The 24,307-nt window shown below is 41.3% G+C and overlaps 1 protein-coding gene across 1 annotated transcript; it reads right to left on the reverse strand.

Moving 5' to 3' along the window:
- Window positions 1–15,761: 15,761 nt before the first annotated feature.
- Window positions 15,762–17,480, reverse strand: LOC148120540 (uncharacterized). The gene has a single exon (XM_087911456.1). The coding sequence runs from the start codon at window positions 17,409–17,411 to the stop codon at window positions 15,762–15,764; it is 1,650 nt and encodes a 549-aa protein (XP_087767582.1). The 5' UTR covers window positions 17,412–17,480.
- Window positions 17,481–24,307: the final 6,827 nt, after the last annotated feature.

Consider the following 24,307-nt stretch of genomic DNA (forward strand, 5'->3'; position numbering starts at 1 on the left):
AGGATAAAGAAGCAGAGAGGGAAATCAGAGAAACATCACCTTTCACGATAGCCACAAATAGCATAAAATATCTTGGGGTTACTCTAACCAAGGAAGTGAAAGACCTATTTGACAAGAACTTTAACTCTTTGAAGAAAGAAATTGAGGAGGATACCAGAAAATGGAATGACCTCCCCTGCTCTTGGATTGGGAGAATTAGCACAGTAAAAATTGCAATTCTACCAAAAGCAATCTATAGATTCAATGCAATCCCCATCAAAATCCCATCAAACTTCTTCGCAGATCTTGAGAGAACAATAGTCAAGTTTATATGGCAAAACAAAAAACCCAGGATAGCCAAAACAATCTTATACAATAAAGGAACTTCTGGAGGCATTACCATCCCTGACTTCAAACTCTATTACAGAGCTACAGTATTGAAAACAGCTTGGTATTGGCATAAGAACAGAGAAGTCGACCTATGGAATCGAATAGAAGACCCGGATATTAACCCACAAACCTATGAACACCTAATATTCGACAAGGGAGCTAAAGGTATACAATGGAAGAAGGAAAGCCTCTTTAACAAATGATGCTGGCATAACTGGATGTCAACCTGTAGAAGAATGAAAGTAGATCCATATCTATCACCATGCACAAAACTCAAGTCCAAATGGATTAAAGACATCAACATTAATCTGTCCACTCTGAACCTGATAGAAGAGACAGTGGGAAGTAGTCTACAAGATATAGGCACAGGAGGCCACTTCCTGTAGAGGACCGCAACCACATACTCCATTACAAGATGGCCCTGGCTTCTGGTTCCACCGCCAGGTGAACTAGGTAATGCACACGTGTTTGGTAACTTTCCACTACTGCGTCCCTGCCTACTCTCAAGGCATCATCTGGGATTTTGGGCAGCGGACCAATCCAAGAGTGACACGTCCGAAGCGAGGACTGTTTCCTTTATAAGGGCTGGGTTCACCTCGTCCTGGGTCTCTGCCATGTTAGCTTATGCTCTCTCTCTCAGGACGCATTAAAGCTTTTCTGCAGAAGAATCCTAGTGTCCCGCGTGGTTCTTGCTTGCGAGACGGTAGCGTGGGGCAACTTCCTAAGTAGAACCCCAGTAGCACAGAAAATAAGAGAAACAATGAATAAATGGGACCTGCTGAAACTGAGAAGCTTCTGTAAAGCAAAGGACACTGTCAGTAAGACAAAAAGGCTACCTTCGGACTGGGAGAAGATCTTCACCAACCCCTCATCAGACAAAGGTCTGATCTCCAAAATATACAAAGAACTCAAGATACATATAAATGTTTTAAAATATATATGTTATAGGTGTGAATTGGTGAAGTGATATTGAAATAGGTATTTCATACTTTACTAAAGGTAGTATTTTATAAGGGTACAGGCTATACACATTTACACATGTAAGAAAATTGCTTTGTCCTTTATACAAGTATGTTGTCAATTCCAGTTTTCTGGATTGGATTTGTACTGAAAATGTAACCATTTGACAAAGTAAGGGGAGGGTGTATGGTTTTCCATGTATTCTATTTGTCTGTTGTAAAGTAAAGTTTCCGTGATGGACAGTAAGGACTACACTTACATGTGGGCATAAGGACAAATGCTTATAGGTTGTTGTTAGGAATGATGCTGGTTCAGCAAATTAGTGTTTGTAGATTACCCTTCAATGACCATGACTTCACCAGTACTGTGTACTATGTTTTTAATGGTCTATAAATCATAATTATTTCAAGATTGTAAGTGAAAATTACTTAAAAGAAATACAATGAAAGTCCAAGTTTTATTATAAGTGAAAATTAAGAGTATCCTGTCTCAAAAGATATGAAAATGAAGATTCTTCATTATGCAAACAATTGTAAACAACTACAGGAAAATTTAACATTTTCAGTTCATCAATTTCAGTGATGAAAGAAATGACTATAATGTTACATGACATGTTTTATAAAACCTTAAACTAATTAATAACTTCTATATTTCCAAAAATGCACTACCCAAAAGAGTCCTCATTCTCTAAAATTAGCCAATTCAAAGTAAATAGTTAAATATTCTTTTTACCTGCAATGCTTTACAGATATATAAATCCATGTATGTGTGACATGGAAGCACAAGGAACAGGAAGAGAAAGGCAGAGACTAGGGATGACGGAAAGAAAAGGCACCAATTGAAGGGAGTGGGAACCAGTGGGATGAATATGATCAACATGGTTTGACTGAAAGATGCTAACTAGATGAAACAAACTTGATGTACAGTAAGTATAGGCAAATAAAATGTTGAAAAACTCTACTCTAAGTCTCTCATAGTTGCTGACTTAGTGATAAAAATAAAGTTTTAAAAAGTAAAGTTTGGGTGATAATACACAATTTTAAGCACTTCTTCAGACACATAGTTCGAGAAAAGCAAATTTTAAGTGGAATTCTGAATTTTAATTCCCTATTCACTATTGTTAAGCTGTTTAAGTTGGCTGATTGCTTTACCTAGACAGTGATTGTAGATAGGTCAGGACAATCTTCCAACAATGTCAGTCCCGGGACTTTCAGTGCCAGTGTCGTGGGGATGAACTGAGATATCTTGAGGGTTACAACTTCAAACCCAAGAGGTAAGTCTCTGTTATTTCAACCCATAGAAAGCTTGAGACACGATTCTGGACTTTTAAGGTTGAAGCTTATTGCTCTGCACTTTAACTGCTTGGATCCCCAACTCTTGTCAGCTTTTAAAAGCCCTTAACTTCAAGTCGATTTAAGTGGCAGCAGCAGATAACATCAAGAGACAGCAGGCGACACCTACAGGGTTCTAGCTAGCAAAGAGTCGCCATGCTAGGATCTCTGCCCTACCGTGACAGGTGCCATGACACTTGGATGTAGATGTTCTGAATCCTGTAGCCTTTAGAGCTGATGAGCTCCTTAGAAATGACCCATGGTGTCTTTTCAGCTTTTTACAATTCTATCTGTCTCTCTTTCTCTCTCTTTCATTTGTTTTCTTCCTTTTCTTTGGCTTTCCATTTATACTGGTGAACAATAGCTTCTCATTATGGATAAGGAATGGCGCACAGCAAAACACAAGAATAGGAAGACCCTCTCCAAAGTAGATGATTGCCTCTGGAAGCTAGCTGAAACTTGGTGTCTCCTGGATGGATGGAAATTTTGAGTCTTTGATGGGGTCTTCCTCACCTAATTTTGTGCTGATCAACTTGAACCAAAGCAGGAAGGCTGACAGCACCACAACTTTGAGCTAAACACATTCTGGTCTGGCTGTGAACATCAAAGCTCAAATCACAAGCAGCGGGCCCTAATAGTTGGGGAAAAAACTCACCATGCCTTTGTTATGATCAGCCAAGATATTTTGCTAAGGTCAAGAGGATAAGCAAGAAGACATCTGTCTTGGTGGTTTAATATTTTTATTATCTAACCATGGTCTCTCTGTCTTCTTGTCAGTGAATTTGTCTAACTCTTAGTCTATCATTCTGTTTTAGAAGAGGAGTACCCTTAAGTGTTGGCAGGGTTTGGGAAACTGACAACTTTAACTGGTTTTGAGGATGCAAGGGACTGATGTGAAAAGGACAGCAGTTAAACTGCCTCAAAGGAGGGCTGGTGTGAAAGATCATGATGAAACTTAACAGAGAACAAAAATACAGAACCTAAGCTAGTCCTTTGATGAGCATGCTTTGTGAGTGAGGTAACATTTATAACATACAAACAGGGAGGCTGTTAGTATTAGTGTAATCCTTATGGAGATTGTAGTTTAAAAAAAAAAAGTAGTTGGAGCATTTTTACCCTTATTAGAGAAAGACAACAGGCAAAGCCATCCAAAGAGCCCTTCCCAGGTTTTGATGCAATCAGTACCAAGACTGGGGATTTCTTTGCCATGTTGTTCATTAGAAGATGTACGACCAGAAGAAAATAGTAGGTTTGGCTCAAGGCACTGTCAACCGTCCATTGTTAAGTTCAGAATGAGGCCATCCAGTCTCCTCTGTTACAATTTCATAAGGAGCATTAAGAGACAACTTCAGTTATGAAAATGGTAGATTTCATGATTAATATTAATCTTGATAAATAAGGTGAAATATAATTGTGCAGCTTTCTGAGCTGAATCAGAGTTATTTAGAACGGTAAAGTCAAAAACCTCTTCTCTATATTTAGATTGGTTAAGGCTTTTTGAGGGACTTTTGACCAAAGTATTATTATGCAGTCAATGGTTTGTTACATCATACTCCTGCATAATGAGTAAATGCCTAGGAACCTTGTAGGAACATTAAAGTACTTGTCTTATTGGAACTGCCTTTCCAGCAATAAGTATTCCTGTACCTGATGCAATTTCTACTGGGAATGTGCACTGTGGATCAATCTGAGTGAAATCTCGATTTTTCTGTTTTTTTTTTTTTAACACAACAAGATGTCAGCATCTAACTGACAATCTAACAGAAAAATACAATCCTGTCAGTCCATTTTTAGTAAGATTGCCTTGAATACTCTGAATAATTTTCCCCAAACTGTGAGTTTGATAACATCTGAAAGCATCCTTTAATCAAGGAACATGGACACTTGGGGTACAGGAAGACACATTATAGCTGTGAAAAGCATTCTTTCAGAGAGTATTTTATAATAGAAAAAAATCTTTTTTTTAAGATTTAGTTTTGACATTTAAGGTGATAAACCTGTTTTTTTTTTTCATTTGTGGTAGACATTACAATGTTCAGTTGATCCAGGGTTTTGATCTATCTCTTAGCAACACTTTATTATTATTATTATTATTATTATTATTATTATTATTATTATTATTATTATTATTATTATTATTTAATTATGAAGAGAATAATTAGTGAGAATTGTTGTCAAAAAATATTTTTTATACTAAGAACATTGTCTGGAGAGTGCAGTTCCTTAGACTGTGAAGGACAAATGACAAGCATTTTAATCTTAGTGATCTTTTTCTGCTGAATATTCAGGATGATGTAGGTAGTCAAAATAACCTATTTTATTTAAATTTCAAGGCCATTTATCTGGTTCTCTCAGGCAACTTGGGCTTGGGAAGAACCTCTGGATCTTCCAGCATTATTTTACTGGTCAATCTAGTTGAGGTTAAGTTAACTGCCTTAATGGCACTCTGAGTTCCACACAGAGTGTGTGGAAGTCTTAGCTGGGACCATGCAGCAAGTAGCCGTGGTTGTCAGACAAATTACTCAGATTGTGAGAAGAGTTTACAAAGCAGCTTCACAGTTTGCAAAAAGTTTATTCCAGCTGGGCAGTAGTGGGCATGCTTTTAATCATAGCACTCAAGAGGCAGAGGCAAGTGGATCTCTGTGAGTTTGAGATCAGCCTGATAAACAGAGTTCCAGTACAGCTAGGGCTGTTACACACACACACACACACACACACACACACACACACACACACAAAACCTCTTGCAAAAAAACAAAACCCAAAATCCAACAGTTATTTTACAGCACAAAGCCTCTGTTATGGGTCAACTTATTCCCCTGGCTCACTGACAAGGAGAAAGAGATCAACAGGGAATCCCAGAAAACACTCCTTACTGGAAAACTTCTAAACTACATATTTCCAATAGAGGTTACTGTTGCTTATTTCAGGAAACTTAAAATTTTTATTCAAGAGAAACTTGGGTATAAGTTTAAAATGACTACATGTAATCATATGTTTAGCTTTTAAAAAACTCCTCCCTGTTCTTGATTTATTAAAATTGATTTATTTCTTGTTAAAATAGTTAAAATGTCACCTCATTCAATGTCATTGATGTTTTTAGAGCTTTTACTTAACATGCATGACTCCTAACAAAGGACATCTCCTTATTATGGCAGACACTCTCTCAGAATGGGTAGAAACAGTCTCAAATATGGATGAGATTGTCGAAGTAGTCTGTGCCCAGCCCATGAATGACATTTTGCCCTGATTTGAATGCCCTAGATACATGCGACTGAATAATGGCTCAGTATTCATCTCCAAAGTCAAGTCTCAAGAGCCTTAAGGGTTCAATGGCACCTTCACATTCCAGACTGGCCCAATCTTTGGGAAAGACAAAAAGAGCTAATGAACTTATGAAGACTCACTTATTAAAACTGTCTTTTAAACTCTTTCCTTGCACTCAACTCTGAATTCTAGTTGTAACTTGCCTTTGGGACAAGATTGATCCCATCATCCCATACAAATATAGCAAATTAGGAAACATTCCCTGTTACGTCCCCAATTTACCCTATACATCTATGGAGAGTTCTATACTCTCTCCAAATCATATGTAGGAATTGATAGACTATGAATTTCCCAGTCATGACTGGGATACCTTTGTAAGCCTCAATGCCTGACTGCTACAGGTTTAGCCATGGGAAGGTTGGTTTCCAGCCATTTCTATCTGAGCAGATTTCCACTCAGCTTCTAGACAGCATCCGGAAATCAACCTTTGACCTACAATTACTCCAAAATCAGCTTACATCCCTTTCCTTGGTGATCCTACAAAATGAGAGTTCTCAGCATACTAGCTACTGAAAGGGAGGCACTTTCCTTTTCCTCCAAGACCAGTAAGGCCAGGTGAAAGAGGCTAGAAACTTATATGAACTGCTTTACAATCTGTGATTTCTAGGATTTGATTCTAACGTGGAGGTTATAGCGATGGCTCTTTATCGGCGAATCAATCCCACACCAGTTATGTTTTAAGGGGTTATTTATTTTGGGGGGTAAAACTTACATACACCATAAACCGTCAGGAAGGGAGCCTAGTCATTGCAGCAGGAGCCGGGAGCAGGAGCCGGGACCAAGCACCAGAACCAAGAGAGCCTGATCCGGGATCTGTGGCTCTTTTTAAAAGAGAAATGTACCATGCCCCAGTGGGCTGCTATTTCAGCGGCTATTGGCTGACGGAGCGGAAGGCGCTTCCCGCCACACTGTGGGCTCGTGCTTCAGCGACTATTGGCTGAGGCAGCGGAAGATACTCCCACAACAGCTTTTGTGGGGTCCTGGCTTCTAGCCCTCCTCACTCCATTCTTTTGTATCCTTTTCCAAACAGTGATAATTCTTAGTTCCTTTAAGAGATAATCAGGGAAACAATCTGTCAATCAGTAAAACTAGTTATTCTGATGAAATTTCCCTGGGTCTCCTCCTATTGTCTGCCGTTATTGTGCTCCTGCTTTGGACCAATATTCCAGATGCCCCCTTTATCAAGTACATAGTCAACCAGAAGCAGCATAAGGACTAATGCCACCTCTTATCATCAACAAAAGTCTGGAACGTTAGGTCTAATGAAGACCCCCAAAATGGCAATGCTGATAACAATGCCCTAAACAGAAGGTCTTCGTGTAAATGGGTAAAGAGAAGCCTAAACTCAACATTTCTCAGGAATCTTGTAAGGTTAACTCTAAGTTACATGGAAAACCACTACCTCCCTTATTTGACACGAAGGTCATTTACCTAGGATGAAGGTGTCTCTTTCCTGATCAATCTGTAAAACTTGCACCAGCTCTAAGATGTCTCCTTTGCCCAGTATTATATAAACCACCTTCTTTCTCACAGAACTGTTATCTTCTATTTTTTAGAGCACACCAGTTTATTTCCCTAATAAGTTTTCCTTTTGTCCATAAAGGGGTCTAGTCCAGTGGTTCCAGTGCACTGTCACTTCCATAAACAATATGCCAAGTGCACCTATAATATGATAAAAAATCCAGAATGGATCCATTTCTGTTGTCTCTATAACAGGGAATTCTTTATTGTCTATACTATTACAAAAAAAATCTAGGGAGCATAATTCTAATAAACTGTTTCAATTTAGAGACTTCAATAGATAATATTTTATATAATTTCAATATGTCTTCTGATCCATAAAAAACAGAAAACTGTCCTTTATAATATCTGTAGTTTATTCATAATGGTGATAAAATTGAAGGAAAAGGTTTTCATCTATATTTTAGTTTCTGGAGAAACATTGTTAATAAAATATTTATGTATCTGTATGTTCAAATTGAGGAGATTTGAAATGCTATCTTTAATATTACTTCTTGAGAAATAAAGTTTCCAGATGGTGTTTACATAACTACTCAGTATAGATGAGGCATATAAATGATAGATTGTTCTACTATGACTCTTTTGGTATTCATAACACCATAATAAAAATACTTCTTTTGAGAAGCAGGCAGATCTCTGTGAGGTTGAAGCCATCCTGGTCTTCCAAGCAAGTTCCAGGACAGCTAGGGTTCCAGACAGAAACCCTTTCTCAAACAAATAAAGAAAACCAAAAGAAAATATTTTTTGTATAATACTTGATCATGTTTCCACAAAGAGGATTCAACCACTGCATGACTCTTAAATATGATCACATTAGCATATTTTTATCTAGAAGAGGGTTATGAATCCTGATTTCTCAAGAGGGTCAAATGATTTTAAGTCACTAGAGCAAAGACACCATAATGATAAATATAAGCAAGACTGGTGTATGGGGTTCTTCTGTTCATGTGTTGATTTCATTGGTTAATGAATAAAGAAACTGCTTTGGGCCTGATAGGGCAGAACTTAGGTAGATGGAGAAAACAGAACTAAATGCTGGGATGAAGGACAGAGTGAGAGATGTCATGGATATCCTGCCTGAGATGGATGCTGGTTAGTATCTTGCCAGTAAGCCACAGTCACATGGCGATACAGAGATTAATAAAAGTGGGTTTTATTAAGATGTAAGTATTAGCCAATTAGAAACTAGAGCTAATGGGCTAAGCAGTGTTTTAATGAATACAGTTTTTGTGTGGTTATTTCTGGGGCTAAGTTAGCTGGGTGGCCGGGAAGAACAAAGGGACCCTCTCCCATCAACAGAAGACCACTTCATGATTAAATGTTAGTGGCAGACTCATGTGTTTGCTGTGTATGTGAGAATATTTTAGTTGTTCTTCATTCAGCTTTCTCCATATACTTTTCGAAAGATTTTAAATGCATACTCTTATTTTATGTGTATGAATTTTTATCTGAATGCATGTCTGTGTACTCTGTGGATGCCCAGTGACTGTAGATGGCAGAAGAGGGCACTTTACACCCTGGAGTAAGACACAGTTATGGACTTGCATGTGGGAACTAATCCTTTTATGCAGCTCTAAACTATAAAATTTGATTTTTTTTAAGACATTGGGAATATTGGAGCTGTTGAAAGCAGGGTCTCAACTTGTAGCCCTGTACTGGAATTTGCTATGTAGACCATGATGTACTTAAATTCAGAGAGATATACCTGCCTCTGCTTCCCAAGTGCTGGAAATAAAGTACCACCATTCCAAGATTGGTTCTCAAAACTTATAAATCCTGGTTCATATTTCTCTAATTTTACACTCTTAACTCATATGGAAAATACTGACTTATACTGATATAAATAAATAATGACTACAATGTCACTTCAGCATATAACTAAATTATATGTAATCTTAAATAATGTGGGCATAATGGTGATTTTTTTAACATTATATGCATTCTTTTTTAAACTTTTCATTGTGTTCATTAAACAAAGTATACTGTTACATAAAGATATATTCGTGAAAGTGTATGTTGTACGTTTATTATACTGTCTTTCTTTATACATCTTATTTTCCTCTTTTACTCCTCCAACCATACTTATATGAACATATATGGTTTTACATATTTATGTAAAATCTAGAAACCACAAACAAAAAATACAAAATAAATTTCTTTGTGACATTTGTTAAATTTGCTTAATAGTATTAGATTGTCTCTAGTTGTACCAATTTTCATAAAAGTAATATACACAATATTTTATTGCAGATATTATGGGTCACAGCTTCTAATAAAAAGTGGAAAATATATGCATGTCATTTACATATTATGTGTGTAACTTTACAATAATTTTTAAATTTGAATTTATTTCTTGAATAAGCTATTCTAAATCTTCAAAATAGATAAAAATGATGGATGATAGATAGATAGATAGATAGATAGATAGATAGATAGATAGATAGATAGATAAATGATTAATTGAATGACTGGTTGATAATTTTCTATTTATAAGTCATTCTATCTTTCACATTCCTGGTATCAGTTTTGTTAGAGAACATTATTTTCTTCTGGGGAATATACTGAATCAAAGAATGTTAGACAGCTGAGAAAAATATAAATTTCAATTCAAATAAACTTAAAAGTTTGTCAAAAAATTAAAACATGGGGAAAGCAATGAGGTAGATATGATCAAAGTGCATGATATGCATAAACTTCTCAAATAATAAAAAGTCCTCCACCCAAAACTGAAACAAACAATAAAAGCACAAATTCCTATTGAATTCATGAAATATTATCAATTTATTTGAAAAAGCTACTTAATTTTGGTATAAACTGAATGACTATCATAAATTATGGAGCATTAGACTATAAAAATGAAAAATGAAGACATTATACTACAAATAAATTAAAAGAAAAACATGATCGATGGTTGGAAAAAACAAAAAGCCTGAACCCGATCAAACTGCAACTGAAAAACCCAGCATGTCCCACAGTCAAAACGAGAGCAATAGAACCGTATGCAACACTGTGTAGACACAGAAGGGAGTCGGATGCGCGAGCTGCACGCCATAAAGAAAGTGGAAACAGATTTCAGAAATCCCTGAAAGAAATTTTGTTAAATATTTAAGAGTTTGAGATTTAGTGATACGAAAGACTGTAATGACATCTGAGTTGGAGTAACAATAACACATTTGAAATCAGGAAGGAAAACTCTAGGCGTGGAGTTCATGCTTCAGCACAGAACCCGGCATGGCATTTGGGGACAGTTTGGCACTCCTGGTTATTAGGTCAAAAGTGGGCACCAAAAATGGTAGTTCTGTTGACAATGTCCTAAACAGATGGAACCTGGGTAAACAGAGGAATGTTACTGAATAAACAGAAATCAGAACTCAGCACTTCTCAGGAATCTCAGTAGGAGTGCTTATAGTTTTTTGGTTCTACATTTTCTTTCTATTTCCTTTTATTGAAAATAGATTCTTTTATCTTTTGCAATATATCCTGATTAAGGTTTCACCTCCCTCTATTCTTCCCAGTTCCTCCCCTTCTCCCTTCTTATCTGCTGATACCCCATTTGTGTATCCCATTAGAAAACAAAAAGGATTCTAAGGGATAATAACAACAATAAAATGTAAGATAAAACAAAAACAAGCACACCAGAGTAGTACAAAACAAATAGACAGAAAAGAGAAATCAAGCTAGGTGGTGGCGGTGCACGCCTTTAATCCCAGCACTTGGGAAGCAGAGGTAGGGAGATCTCTGTGAGTTCGAGACAGCCTGGTCTAAAAGGGCTAGTTCCATAGTTCCAGGGCAGGCTCCACAGCTACAGAGAAACCCTGAACAACAACAACAAAAAAAACCTAGAAAGGAGGAATCAAGAAAAGACACAAAATCCATAAATTTTCAGAGAACCTCTTGTTTGAACACTCAAGAATCACACCATAATAAAACCTGTAGTCACTGAAGGGCTCAATAAAACCCAAGTGCATTCTTGCCAAGAATAAAGCAACTGAGAGAAGTGGAATCTATTGAAAGACCCCCGAAGGATGTCCCGGACGAGCCCCCAAGTATACCCTTGTTGCCATTCAGTGGCCTTTCTACCTTGTTCAGTGAAGGTGATATTGAGGGGCAAACATTTTCCATTAGTTCCACATTTGGAGAGCTGACAATACTCTGTAAAGTACTCCTCATCCCATATCTCTCTCTTCCAGCCGCGGGTCACCCTGATCTTATCCCAGCTGGAATGGGGTTTCCAGTAGGCATCCCCAGTCGTTTCACATCCCCAAGCCGCACAGAACATTTCATTATATCCCCCACATTTGTAAGCCGTAGCTCGATCTCGGCCATCCCGGGGGCAGACATAAAAGCTGGCCTCTGCTAATCGACATCTTCGCCCGGGGTTGGAGCAGCCTACAGATCCTCCCCCCGTTGGCGGCATGTTTCTCGTTAATTGATTATAGTCGGTGGTGGCTATGTCCCAAGAGTCTAGTCCCGCAGCTAGCTGACAAAAATCCGGGGTGAGGGGAGGCCACCAGGTATTGAGGGCATGTTGGCCAGTCGTCTTCCAGACTACCTCCCCAGTCTGGGAAATAATCTGCCAAGTTAAGGAATAAATTGCGTGGGGGCTTCCATTAGGAGCCCCCATGGATCCCAAGATCAACATGGGAAAGACTACTGCCCATAATATCATTTTCGAACCAGTCTTATCTTTAAGGGGTTTTGGGAGCGTTGGATCTTCCATCCTTCCTTTTGGCTGGCCGTCTGTTGTTCTGAGCTGGCGGCTTTCACGTGTGAGGCGTGGATCCAGGCAGCAATTCCGTCCACCTTGAGCGCCGTTGGGGTGGTCAGGAGAACAGTGTATGGTCCCTTCCAGCGCGGTTCCAGGTTCTTAGTTTGATGTCTACGGACCCAAACAGTGTCCCCGATCTGGTACGGATGAGGTGCCACTGGCTGGTTAAGGTTGTCTTTGTAGGCGGCTGCTAGGGGTTTCCAGACCTCTTGTTGTACCAGCTGCAGGGCCTGCAAGTGGGCTTGTAGAGAAGGGGAGTTAGCATAGTCTGCAATGTCCGTGTCAAAGAAATGTATGGCTGGAGGCGGTGCCCCATATAATATTTCAAAAGGGGTAAGGCCATGTGGCCCGGGGGTGTTCCTGGCCCGATATAGGGCCAGGGGCAGGAGCAACACCCAATCCTTTAAGCCAGTAGCGAGCGTTAATTTAGACAAAGTCTCCTTAATAGTTCTATTCATACGTTCTACTTGTCCTGAACTCTGGGGTCTATAAGCACAATGTAATCTCCAATCAATCCCCAGTAACTTGGCCACCAACTGACTTACCTGGGAGACGAAGGCTGGCCCGTTATCAGATCCCAATACCTTTGGCATACCATATCGGGGAAAAATTTCTTCTAATAGCTTTTTGGCAACCATCTTAGCCGTTTCATGTTTGGTGGGATAGGCCTCTACCCATCCTGAAAAGGTGTCTATAAAAACCAGCAGGTACCTGTACCCATATAAGCCAGGTTTAACTTCAGTAAAGTCTATTTCCCAGTGGACACCGGGTCGATGTCCTCTGAGGCGTACCCCTTGGAGGGCTTTCGAGTGACCTGCATTGATTTGGGCACAGGCCCTGCAATTGTCTGTTGCCCGTTGGAGTGCCCTGTCCCTGTTCAAGAGGTATTGTCCAGTTTCCATTCTGTCTAGGAGGGTTTTCATTTTCTTCATACCCAAATGGGTCAACTTATGTAAGTAGTCTATAAGTTCCTGGGTTAATTTTATGGGCACTGCTATTTTTCCCCGATAAATCCAGCGTCTATTCGCTGGGTTATATTCTGCCCCCAATTTTTGGAGTAGGTTTATGTCCTCTTTATCATAGGCCCAGTCTATTGTGGATTGGACGGGCTCGGATATTAGGGGGAGAATTTGTGGTCCCAAAGCAGCCTCTCGGGCCGCTTCATCCGCCCGCCGATTTCCTCTGGCCTCGGCGTGATCTCCTTTTTGGTGTCCGGGACAATGCATAATGCTCAGTCTCTTGGGGAGGAATAAGGCCTCTAATAGAGCAAGGATCTCTGCTTTATTTTTAATTTCCTTGCCTTTTGAGGTTAAGAGCCCTCGTCTCCGGTATATTTCTCCATGTATGTGTGCGGTGGCGAAAGCATACCGGCTATCAGTATAAACATTCAGCTTCTTACCTTCTCCTAACCTAAGGGCTTGAGTCAGAGCGATGAGTTCAGCTCGTTGGGCCGAGGTGCCGCTGGGTAAGGCACTGGCCCAGATTACCTGGGTCTCCGTGGTAACTGCAGCTCCCGCCCTGCGTTCTCCATTCAGTAGATAACTGCTCCCATCGGTGTACCAGGTGTGGTCCGCATCTGGGAGGGGCTGATCAGTCAAGTCCATCCGGGTTCCATGCATTTCTGCGAGGATCTGAAGGCAGTCATGCTGGTCTGGTCCTTCCGGTGTGGGTAGCAAGGTCGCCGGATTAAGGGCGACTACAGGTCCAAACTGGACTCGGTCCGTATCCAACAGCAAGGATTGGTAGTGGGTCATGCGGGCGTTGGAGAGCCACCGGTCAGGGGGCTGCCTAATCAAGGCCTCAACGGCATGGGGTGCCAGAATGGTCAAGGGCTGTCCCAAAGTCAGTTTGCCAGCATCCTTAATAAGGACGGCAATGGCTGCCACCATCCGTAGACAAGGGGGCCAGCCTGAGGCTACTGGGTCTAATTTCTTTGATAAGTACGCGACAGGGCGTTTCCATGGCCCAAGCCTTTGGGTCAAAACCCCCTTGGCATAACCTTGTTTTTCATCAACGAACAGTTCGAATGGTTTAGTGACGTCAGGCAGGCTCAGTGCTGGAGAGGACAGGAGGGCGTGTTTGATGTCCTCAAAAGCCTTTTGTTGTTTATCTGTCCATCCGAATGGTACCCCCTGCTTTGTGAGGGGGTAGAGAGGAGCTGCCATTTCTGCGAAGCCTGGTATCCATAAGAGGCAGAACCCGGCAGTCCCCAGGAATTCCCTCAGCTGGCGATGGTCTCGAGGTGCAGGTATACGGGATACAGTTTCCTTGCATGAGGCTGTAAGCCAACACTGCCCTTCTTTTAATTTATATCCCAAATAGGTCACCTCAGTCTGGCATATCTGGGCCTTTTTGGCAGATGCTCGATAGCCCAGCCGTCCCAGAGTTTGCAATAGGGCCCCCGTACCTTGTCGACAGTCACGTTCTGTGGAGGCTGCCAGTAGAAGGTCGTCCACGTACTGGAGTAGGATCAATGATGGGTGTTGAACTCTGAAGTCCGCAAGGTCCCGGTGCAAGGCCTCGTCAAAGAGCGTGGGACTATTCTTAAAACCTTGTGGGAGCTGGGTCCAAGTCAGTTGGCCTGAAATTCCCAATTCGGGGTCCTTCCATTCGAAGGCGAAAAGGGGTTGGCTTTTGGGGCTTAATCTGAGACAGAAGAAGGCATCCTTCAAGTCTAGCACCGTATACCAGGTGTGAGATGGTGGCAGGGTGCTTAGTAAATTGTATGGATTGGGGACGGTCGGGTGTATGTCTTCAACCCTCTTATTAACTTCCCTGAGGTCCTGTACTGGTCGATAATCCTCTGTCCCTGGTTTCTTTACTGGGAGGAGGGGGGTATTCCAAGGTGACCGACAGGGAATCAGAATACCTTGTTCTAATAGTCTCTTTATATGAGGTCTTATCCCCTGGTAGGCCTCATTCGACATGGGGTATTGTTTGACTGAGACTGGGGTGGCTGTGGCCTTCAGGTCTACAATCAAAGGGGGCTGCTGTAGGGCTAGCCCCATACCCCCAGTCTCGGCCCATGCCAGTGGGTACTCTGTAAGCCATATGTCCAAGTCCCTGGATCCTTGTGTCTTAGAGTCCTGCTCATATAGTCGGTATTCGTCTTCCAATTGTAAGGTCAAGACTTGGAGGGGGTTTCCATTTGGACCCGACACTCGAGCCCCTGCCCCCTCAAAGTGAATTTGGGCTTTCAGTTTGGTGAGTAAGTCTCGCCCTAGTAAGGGATAGGGGCAGTCTGGGACGTGTAGGAAGGAGTGAGTTACTTTACCAGTTGCTAGTTGTACCTTCCGTTCGGTGGTCCATCGATATCTTCTTCCGCCTGTGGCCCCTTGTACCCAAGCAGTTCGTTCACTGAGCGGGCCTGGTGACCGGGTAAGAACTGAATGCTGAGCACCTGTATCCACTAGGAAGGTAACTGGCTGCCCCCCGACATCGAGTGTTATCCTGGGCTCAGGGGGGGGCTCCTGGCCCCGACTTCCCTAGTCTTCATCTAGGGCTAGGAGTGAGGCTTGTGGTTTGGGGCCTCTGGGTCTGCGGGTCTTCTTAGGGCAATCCTTTACCCAATGCCCTCTTTCCTTGCAGTAGGCGCATTGGTCGCGTTCCACGCGAGGGCCTCTCCGTTCTCCCATCCTGTCTCCCTTTCGGCTGTCCTGTCCCTGAACTACGGCGGCCAAGAGACGACTCAGTTCTCTATTTCTCTTTCTGTCTCTAGCATCCTCCTTCTCCTCTGCCTCCCTTCTTAGTCTGTCCTCCCTTTCTTCTTTTTCTCTACGGATACGGTCCTCCCTTTCCTCTTGAGTCTCCCTCTTATTAAAGATTTTCTCGGCTTCCTTAAGCAGATCTTGCAGTGTATATCCCTGCAAATTTTCCAATCTCTGTAACTTGTTCCTAATGTCGGGTGCAGACTGGCAAATAAAAGACATCGACATACCAGTAGCCTGCCCTGGGTCCTCAGGATCATAAGGCGTATACATACGATATGCTTCCTTAAGTCTTTCCAAAAATGCTGCTGGAGACTCATCTGCCCCTTGGATTGTCTGCTTTACCTGTGCCAAATTGGTGGGGCGGCGACCAGCCCCTCGGAGACCCGCTATGAGCAACTGGCGGTAAAGGCGTAGGTGCGTCCTACCTGCAACCGTAGTGTGATCCCAGTCAGGCCTGGTGAGAGGGAAGGCGGCATCGATTTCATTGTGCAGCTGGGTTGGCCTTCCATCATCTCCTAGGACCTGCTTCCGTGCCTCTACGAGGACTCTTTGTTTCTCCTCAGAAGTGAGGAGAGCCTGTAAAAGCTGTTGACAGTCGTCCCAGGTTGGCTGGTGGGTGGTCAGAATAGATTCTATTAGGTTAGTTAATACTATGGGGTCTTTAGAAAAAGGGGGATTGTGTTGTTTCCAATTATATAAATCAGAGGCAGAAAAGGGCCAGTATTGAAGTTGGCCGTCATTTCCCTGTCGCAAGGGAAATGCTCGGGAAGTTGAGTCTGGGGGAGATGGTTCACGCTTTCCCCGGAGCCTGCTTGTGACGGGAGAGGCAACAGGCAGGGAGTTCTGTGACGAGGGCGCCATAGGGTCGGCTTCACGATCTCCGGGCTCCTCCTGGGGATTATAGGGAGGAGGATCTTCGTCGGATAGGAGGTCTACGAGAGGGGCATTTGGGTCAGGGGGGAGGACAGACGGCTTGAGGGCCCCCTTCTTCGTCAGTGTGGGATAAAGAGAGGAGGCCGTAGGAGTAAGGGGTTTAGGTAGGGAAGGCAAGGGAGGGGAGGGCAAAGGAGGATTCGGGGCCGAGGGAATGAGGCTTAGGGAAGGTTGGGGTTTGTCTGGAGAAATAAAAGGAGCCACCCAGGGGGGTGGATCATAAGCCAAACTTTCCCAGGTGTCGATATAAGCGACCTGGTCAGGGCTTCCATGGGGTCCTTTATCGAAGACCCGTTCTTTAACCTGCAAGATAATGTTTTTGTCAAAGGTGCCATCCCGCGGCCAGCCCAGGTTGAATGCGGGCCATTCCGAGGAACAGACAGTCCGCCATTTTTTCTTCTTGACCTCAAACGACCGATTGCTCGCTCGGTTAGAGACGTCCGACCAGTGGTCTAGAGTAAGGCTTAAGGGAGTGGTTAGCGACTGTCCCATGTTAGTATTCCAATAAATGAACAGACAGACCACAAAAATGAACAATAAGACAAACAGACTGACAATCAGACGCGCTGCGTGGCTTCGGCGAAACCCCGAAAGCAAAAATTCAGACGGAGGCTTCAGAAAAGGTCCGGACGATTGACCTCCCAGAAGAACCACATGACCCTCGGACCAGGGGGGCGACCCAAAAAGTCCGGCTCTGGTCGCGGGTTCTGACAGATGAGCCCCGAAAAATCGGGCTCCAGACAGACCAGACACCCTCGGAACGTCTTCCAGGGTTGCGGGGGGGGGGGGGGGGGGGGAGGAGTTCGGACCCATCGGTCCCTTCCGAGACCCGCCAGATACAGATACAGATCGACCCAGCTGAATCAAACAGAGTTCAAATTCGCAGCGCAACATTCAAACACAAAAGACGTGAGACATTCATAGGACATACAGAATGCTGGCCAGCTTACCTCCCGAAGGTGGTCGATGGTTCCTGGGTGGGGGCCTCAGACTTCCCGGCCAACGCACCAAAATGAAAGACCCCCGAAGGATGTCTTCCTAGCGAGAGAGGCCCCGAACCCGCAAACCCGACGAAGCCACACTTACGGATGCAAACTGCAAGAGGTTTATTTGAATACACAGGTACCTGGGGCGGCAAGGTCTCTCGGAAGATTTGCGCGCCCCCAGGTTGGGGGTGAGGGGTTCTTATAGGAGAGCAAAAGCGCGGGTACAGAAGCAAAAAAAGCGTGGTTATGGGGACTCATTTCATTGGTCAGTTTAAATAAGGCTAAGCTGAGTGGCACATTCTTGACCTTTCATCTAAATACCAAGGAGGGGGTTGTCCAGACCCACCTGGATACCAAGGAGGGGGTTGTGCTACCTGTTTTTCTTATCTCTTCCTGCCTTCCTAGCTGGAGACCTGATGGTCGACTGTAAACATCCTGACTCACATCCCGTCACAGGACAAAAGGCTCCCTTCCCCTCCCTTACAGCAAGGGGCCTGAATTGTTTATCTCTAAGGCCCTGCATTCCAGCATCAAAGGGTGGTATATTTCTCTTTTTCCTTTTCACTATGACTGAAAATCTTTTAACAGCTGCTAACAGGTGGCATTTTGGGATAAGATTTACTATATTAGCTTCATCAAGGAAATACACTATTAAAGGAAGTTCCAAGCTTTTCCTCTGTAACATGAAGGCCGGCTTGTTGGGGCATCTGTTCCTGCCCAGTACTCCACAGCCTGGCAACTCCCAAGGAAAAATCACACACAGGGCTCCATAAGGTTATAAACTCATTGGCCCATTAGGTCAGGTTTCTTGTTAACTCTTATAACTTATGTTACCCCATTATCCTTATCTACATTAGCCACATGGGCTCAGTACCTTTCTCAGTGTGACAGCTTACATGTTGCCTCTTCAGTGGTCTGCACAGGAATGTGGAGGGAGCTTCCTGTTTTCCCAGAATACTCCCAGTCTCTTTGCTCCACCCCTACTTCCTGTCTGGCTTTCCTGCCTATACTGCCTGCCTGGCCAATCAGCATTTTATTAAAATATGATTGACAGAATTCAGACAATTCTCTCTTTTTCACACCATTTCCCTCTTTTTTTTTTAAACAAAGGAAAATACCCATAGTCCATTTGATGGGAATGTGCGCGTAGTATTCCAGGCTACTTTCTGATGGTTGGGGGTGCTGATGATCTTATGGGGACCTAAAGAAAATTTAGAGTTATATTCATGTCCTGATTGGAGTATCCTGTGAGTCTTGATCATCTCAGGCAGCATTTTGAATCTGTTCTGGATGTAGAACTCAGACATCTGGGCCATCTATTCCTGTTGGAGATTTTTTAGGTGGCCTCCCTTGGTCAAAGGTGATTTTTCTTAACTCTGAATAAATCCAGAGCCTCTCGTTTTCTGTGGAAACAAATGCATAAATAATACCTTACATATTTTATATATCTTAAATTCAGAGGAAACTGAAAAAATAATAAACAGAAGTGAAGTTGGTACATATAAATGTACATATCTATCAAGACCTATCTTAGTATACTTAAAAAATGTTTTCATTATTTTTAGTTTTTTCCTTCAGTTCTTCAATTAACATGTGATGGTTATTCGTGATTTGTAATTTATTTGGATTGAGAAATGTCTAGAAGATCATAAGAGCAGATTTTTGAGTGTGGCTATGACAATATTTCCCAAACACAATAAGCTTATGGTATCTTTGATCTAACAAATTTTCCCAACCACTAAATCAAAATTCTAATGAAGGATCTGGGGGTAAAAGACCTGGGGCAAGTAGATCAAAGTTAGAGCAAACCTAACTAGTATATCTAGCTAGAGGAAATCTCATGAGAAGGAACCTGTTCACGTGGGCTACATCTTCCTCTGGCATCTTTCTGTTACCCCCCTCCCCCACCTCCTTTCTGGCTTCTGTGGTATGTGTTACTCTGCTGCTCCTTCTCAAGTCTGGATTGAATCCATGAGCAAAATAAATATTTCCTCTTTTAAGTTTCTGTGAGGCATTCTACCACAGCAACATGAAAATAATAAGTGTAAAATGTCCAGGTTTCTCTTGCACGTGATGTTAAATAATTGTTGTTTTCAGAAAGAAAGCATACTCTGCTAATTCCACAGTCTTATAAGACAAAGATTAGCTCCTATCACACTATGTTTTTCACAATATTTCAATATCTGAGATTTATTTTCCACTTTAGCCATCCCAATATTTTAAAGAATTCCTTTTACATTAAAATGTCAGAAATGTAATCTATCTGCTTTTTTATTTCCCAGTCAATCAGACCCAAATAATCACACAGAAACTGTACTAATTACAACACTGTTTGGTCAATGGCATATTTCTAGCCATCTCTTACATCTTAAATTACCCATTTCTATTAATCTGTGGCTTACTAGTAAGGTTTCAGCATCATTCTTTTTCAGCAGTTATATGACATATACTGACTCCATCTTCTTTTCCCCTGAATTCAATTTAGTTTTTCTGCCATGTTATATTCTACCCTGCCATAGGCCAAAGCAGCTTTTTATTAACCATTGGTAATAAGACATTCACAGAATACAAAGGGAAATCACATACCAATCTATACTTGGCCAAAGTCTAGCCAGGTGAGTCTTATCTTTCTCCTTGTGCTTCCTTTTTAAATGGTGGGATCTAGCCTGGGTCACACATCCAGTTCTTGGGAGTAGTCTAGCTGTCCTTACCTCCAGTCTTCAGCTAGGAAACCTTCCTCTCACCATCAAACAATTGGGTTTCTACAGGCCATATTCCAAATTCCTCAGTTAGCCAAATTTTGTACATGCATTTCTGGGACTTAGCCTGATAAGCATCCTCATCCATGTACCTGCCCAAATCACCATATATAACTCCATACTCTGTTTTGACCATAATGCACCCCCTGGACCCTGGTCAGGCCCCTTTGTCCACCTGACATCAATACACATAAGGCCCAATTCAACACACTCATCCTGCGTTCTTCCTCAACATGATGTGTTTATGTCAGACACAGAAATAACAAAAATTAACATGCCTAGATAACATTGTGGAATATGAATGATATGGCAGAGCAAAGAAATTCTCTGCTTCTAGTGCTATAGAAATATTTACCAATGAGAATTACTTATGTGACTCTCACAGTTTAAAATCTAAAAGAACCATTTTAAATTTCATCAAATAAATCAAGGATTTTAAAGGCAACACAAAATAACAACTCAATGAGCTTAGAGACTTTAAATACTTTAGTGATTCTCCATGCTAAGTCCCACAAACCTAAGGCTTATGGAAAAGATGAAGAATATCCAAGATATGAAAACTGATGTTGATAATGATATAGAATCATAGATGAGAATGCAAACTGACTTGAGAAACTGAATTGAGACACTCATTAACCCAATTACTGAACTCAAGGGAAATATTTCAAATAAACTGCAAGAAGCAGAAGATAGAATATCAGGACTCAAAGATAAAGCTCATGTTCTAGATGAAATGAACAATACCTGTGGTTAAAAAAAAAACACTAAAAGATAATGGAGGAAATATGGGATAACATGTGAATACCAGGCCTTCAAATTATAGGAATAGAAGGGGAAGAACAATAATATAAGCAATATTTTTTAAAAGATCATTGAAGAAAACCTTCCCAAGCTAAGAAACACATACTATACAGATTCAGGAAACACAACGAGACTGCAATAGAGAAGACCAGAAAAGAAGCCTTCTGTGAATCATCACAGTTAAAACACTAACAACACTGAACAAAGAAAGAGTATTGAAAGCTGTGAGAAAATAAAACACAGATCACATATAAACGAAAACTCATCAGAATATAAATGACTTCTCAATAAAAATGTTGAAAGACAAAATCACTAGATAAATACATTTCAACTCTAGAAGGCCATGACTGCAAACCTAGACTAACCTAACCAGAAGTACTCTCTTCAATAATTGAAGAGGAAGGAAAACCTTTTCTTATTTTTTTAGATTTGTTATTTATCTATTATGTATACAATATTCTGCCTCCATGTATGCCTGCAAGCCATTCACGTTTCTGCAGTAGGGAAACAACCAGTAGTACTACCCAGCTATGAGTCCTATATACTTAAAATAATGACTAACATGATATGATATACCTAAGGGCATAATAGTGGCATGCACTCCTTGGTGGTAAGCAACAGTTCGCTAACTGGTCTTAAGGCCTACTCAACAAAAGGAAAACCATGCCTTATATGAGATACCTGGATCTAGGGAAGTCATGGATCTACAACTGCCACTTAACTAAACAAGAATAACTTTGAACTACATTTTCAATATTTATTCATATGTCTACAAATAAGTATAAGACTCACCGTCATCAAACAACAAAAGCAAACAACCATGTCTCCTTACAACCGGCTGAGATCATTACAGAAACCCAAAACTGGTGAAAATACAGAGTGCGAGAGACTGAGTAGTGCCCACATTCACCTGATACATCTATACTGCAACACTGAACTTAAGGCCCAGCTGTTACAGCAGAAGGGTGCGGATAATTTATAAAAATCAGAGGAACAAGAAGATTCCAATGAGATTGTGTCTCTTACAAATGTCAGAGAAATTTTTTCTGGCAATTTAAATAAAATTAGAACAATGACAACACCTATACGTATCCTGAAAGAGAAGGGAGAATCCTATAAAGGCTTAACCTATACAAAGAAGTACAAACAACTGAGGAATCCGAAGAACACGAGAAATAGTCTTTCCTAGGGAAGAACACACCGATTAAGACTTATTATCATTTGATAAAACTTACTAGGTGTTCCCAAATTAGAAGTAAATCCTAATTGAGGTAAATAAGAAATGATATATATAAAACCTTTGATTTCACATATGTTTAATTCCATCATTATCTACTTTATATTTCAGAATTTGTATTCTAAATTTCTAGACAGCAATTGATTTTGATTGTTGGAATTATTCCCTGATTCCCAGGGAAACAAGTCAGTAATGAAAAACAAAGTCAGAAGAGAAATACATCTAAAATCTGAGATTTGTCTGAAATCTTTCTTTTGGTAGAGGATATAGAAGAGAAAAGGAAATACTAAAGTTTTAACAGCATATAATCTTAGTGGTCTGACTACCAGACGGTAAGCAGGTATTTAGTTTTCCCTCTGATGTTTGTGAATTGGATCTTCTTTTAAAAAAATTATTATATAAATGATTAAGAATATTCAGCATTTATGCTCTATTAGTTCTTTCTGTCCCGTGATACAGCCCTACACAGAGTCATTTTAACCTCCTACTACCTTTGGTGATAAGAAAATCTTGGCAAGATTCCAATGTAACTTAAGACATATCTTGTCCTTTTCTTTGTTAACATATTTCTGTATGACTTTGACACCAAAATTTTACTTTACACAGGCTGCAGCAACCAAAGGGAAAAGCAAAGCAAAGTATTCCAAAAACTGTGACAAACAGGGAAGCTGCCAATTGCTGGTCCATTCATCCTTTACATCTTTGTTTTCTGTGTTTTTCTGTCTCAGTATAAGTATGTAATGAAAGGCCATACTCTAAATTGTCCTCTGTAGGGAAAAGCATAGAGAAAGAAGGGAAAGTCTGCAACATCATTGTTATTCAGTCATTTCTTCCTGGCCCTCATCAACAGCAGAATGCTTGTTTGAATCACCATTGTAAGGTGGTTTCTGTGCATTCTCATGGATCCACTGTAGTATTGCTTGAGTTCTGGTGCCGTTTGACCTCAGTAGGAATCTGTAGCAAAAGTACTTTTGCAGATTAGTAGCAGGACAAACCTGGTTTGCCTGGTTTCTTAGCTTCCTGGCTGCTCTCATTCCTCAAGTACATCTGGAAACAAAACAAAACAAACAAACAAACAAAAAACACACCCAGAACAGAATGCTTATTTCAATACCTAGTGACCCTTCAGACAGGCATAGGCACATTAGACTGTGCAAGTGTCAAATGGAAGACTGTATCCAGCATGCATTTCAAAGTCCGTTTATGTTGCTTCAAGTGGACTTTCTTTTCCTGATGCCCTCGTGATTTGAACTGAAGTAGAAATGAGCTCACAAAGTCAAGAAAGGTTTATATTTTCCTCCTTTCACTAAGGATTAGAATTTGCTTACCTCAGTTTGTGATGTAGAGGCCATGACATGTGAACCCATGGCAAGAAGCCACAGAAGAAGGGGAATTCATCAGCAAGAAGGGTGAGCAGGACTTTGCTGCTTGCCTGACCTCTGTTGCAAATATTACTCTCAGCATCAGAAGCACTGAAAATGCTGACAGAAAGATTGTGAAGGGTTAGCAGAAGGTGGACCTGCCTGAGTGTCTAGGGACAAAACCTTTAAGAATTTGGATAAATTCTTTGCTGCGAATTGGCCACAATTGAAATGTTACTGTTCA

Source organism: Myodes glareolus, chromosome 11 (genome assembly GCF_982192425.1).
Source record: "Myodes glareolus chromosome 11, mMyoGla1.1, whole genome shotgun sequence".
In the NCBI taxonomy this organism is placed as follows: Eukaryota; Metazoa; Chordata; class Mammalia; order Rodentia; family Cricetidae; genus Myodes; species Myodes glareolus.

Bases quoted from the DNA above. Each gene is read 5' to 3' on its own strand.
- LOC148120540 (XM_087911456.1), bottom strand. From the start codon at position 17,411: ATGGGACAGTCGCTAACCACTCCCTTAAGCCTTACTCTAGACCACTGG.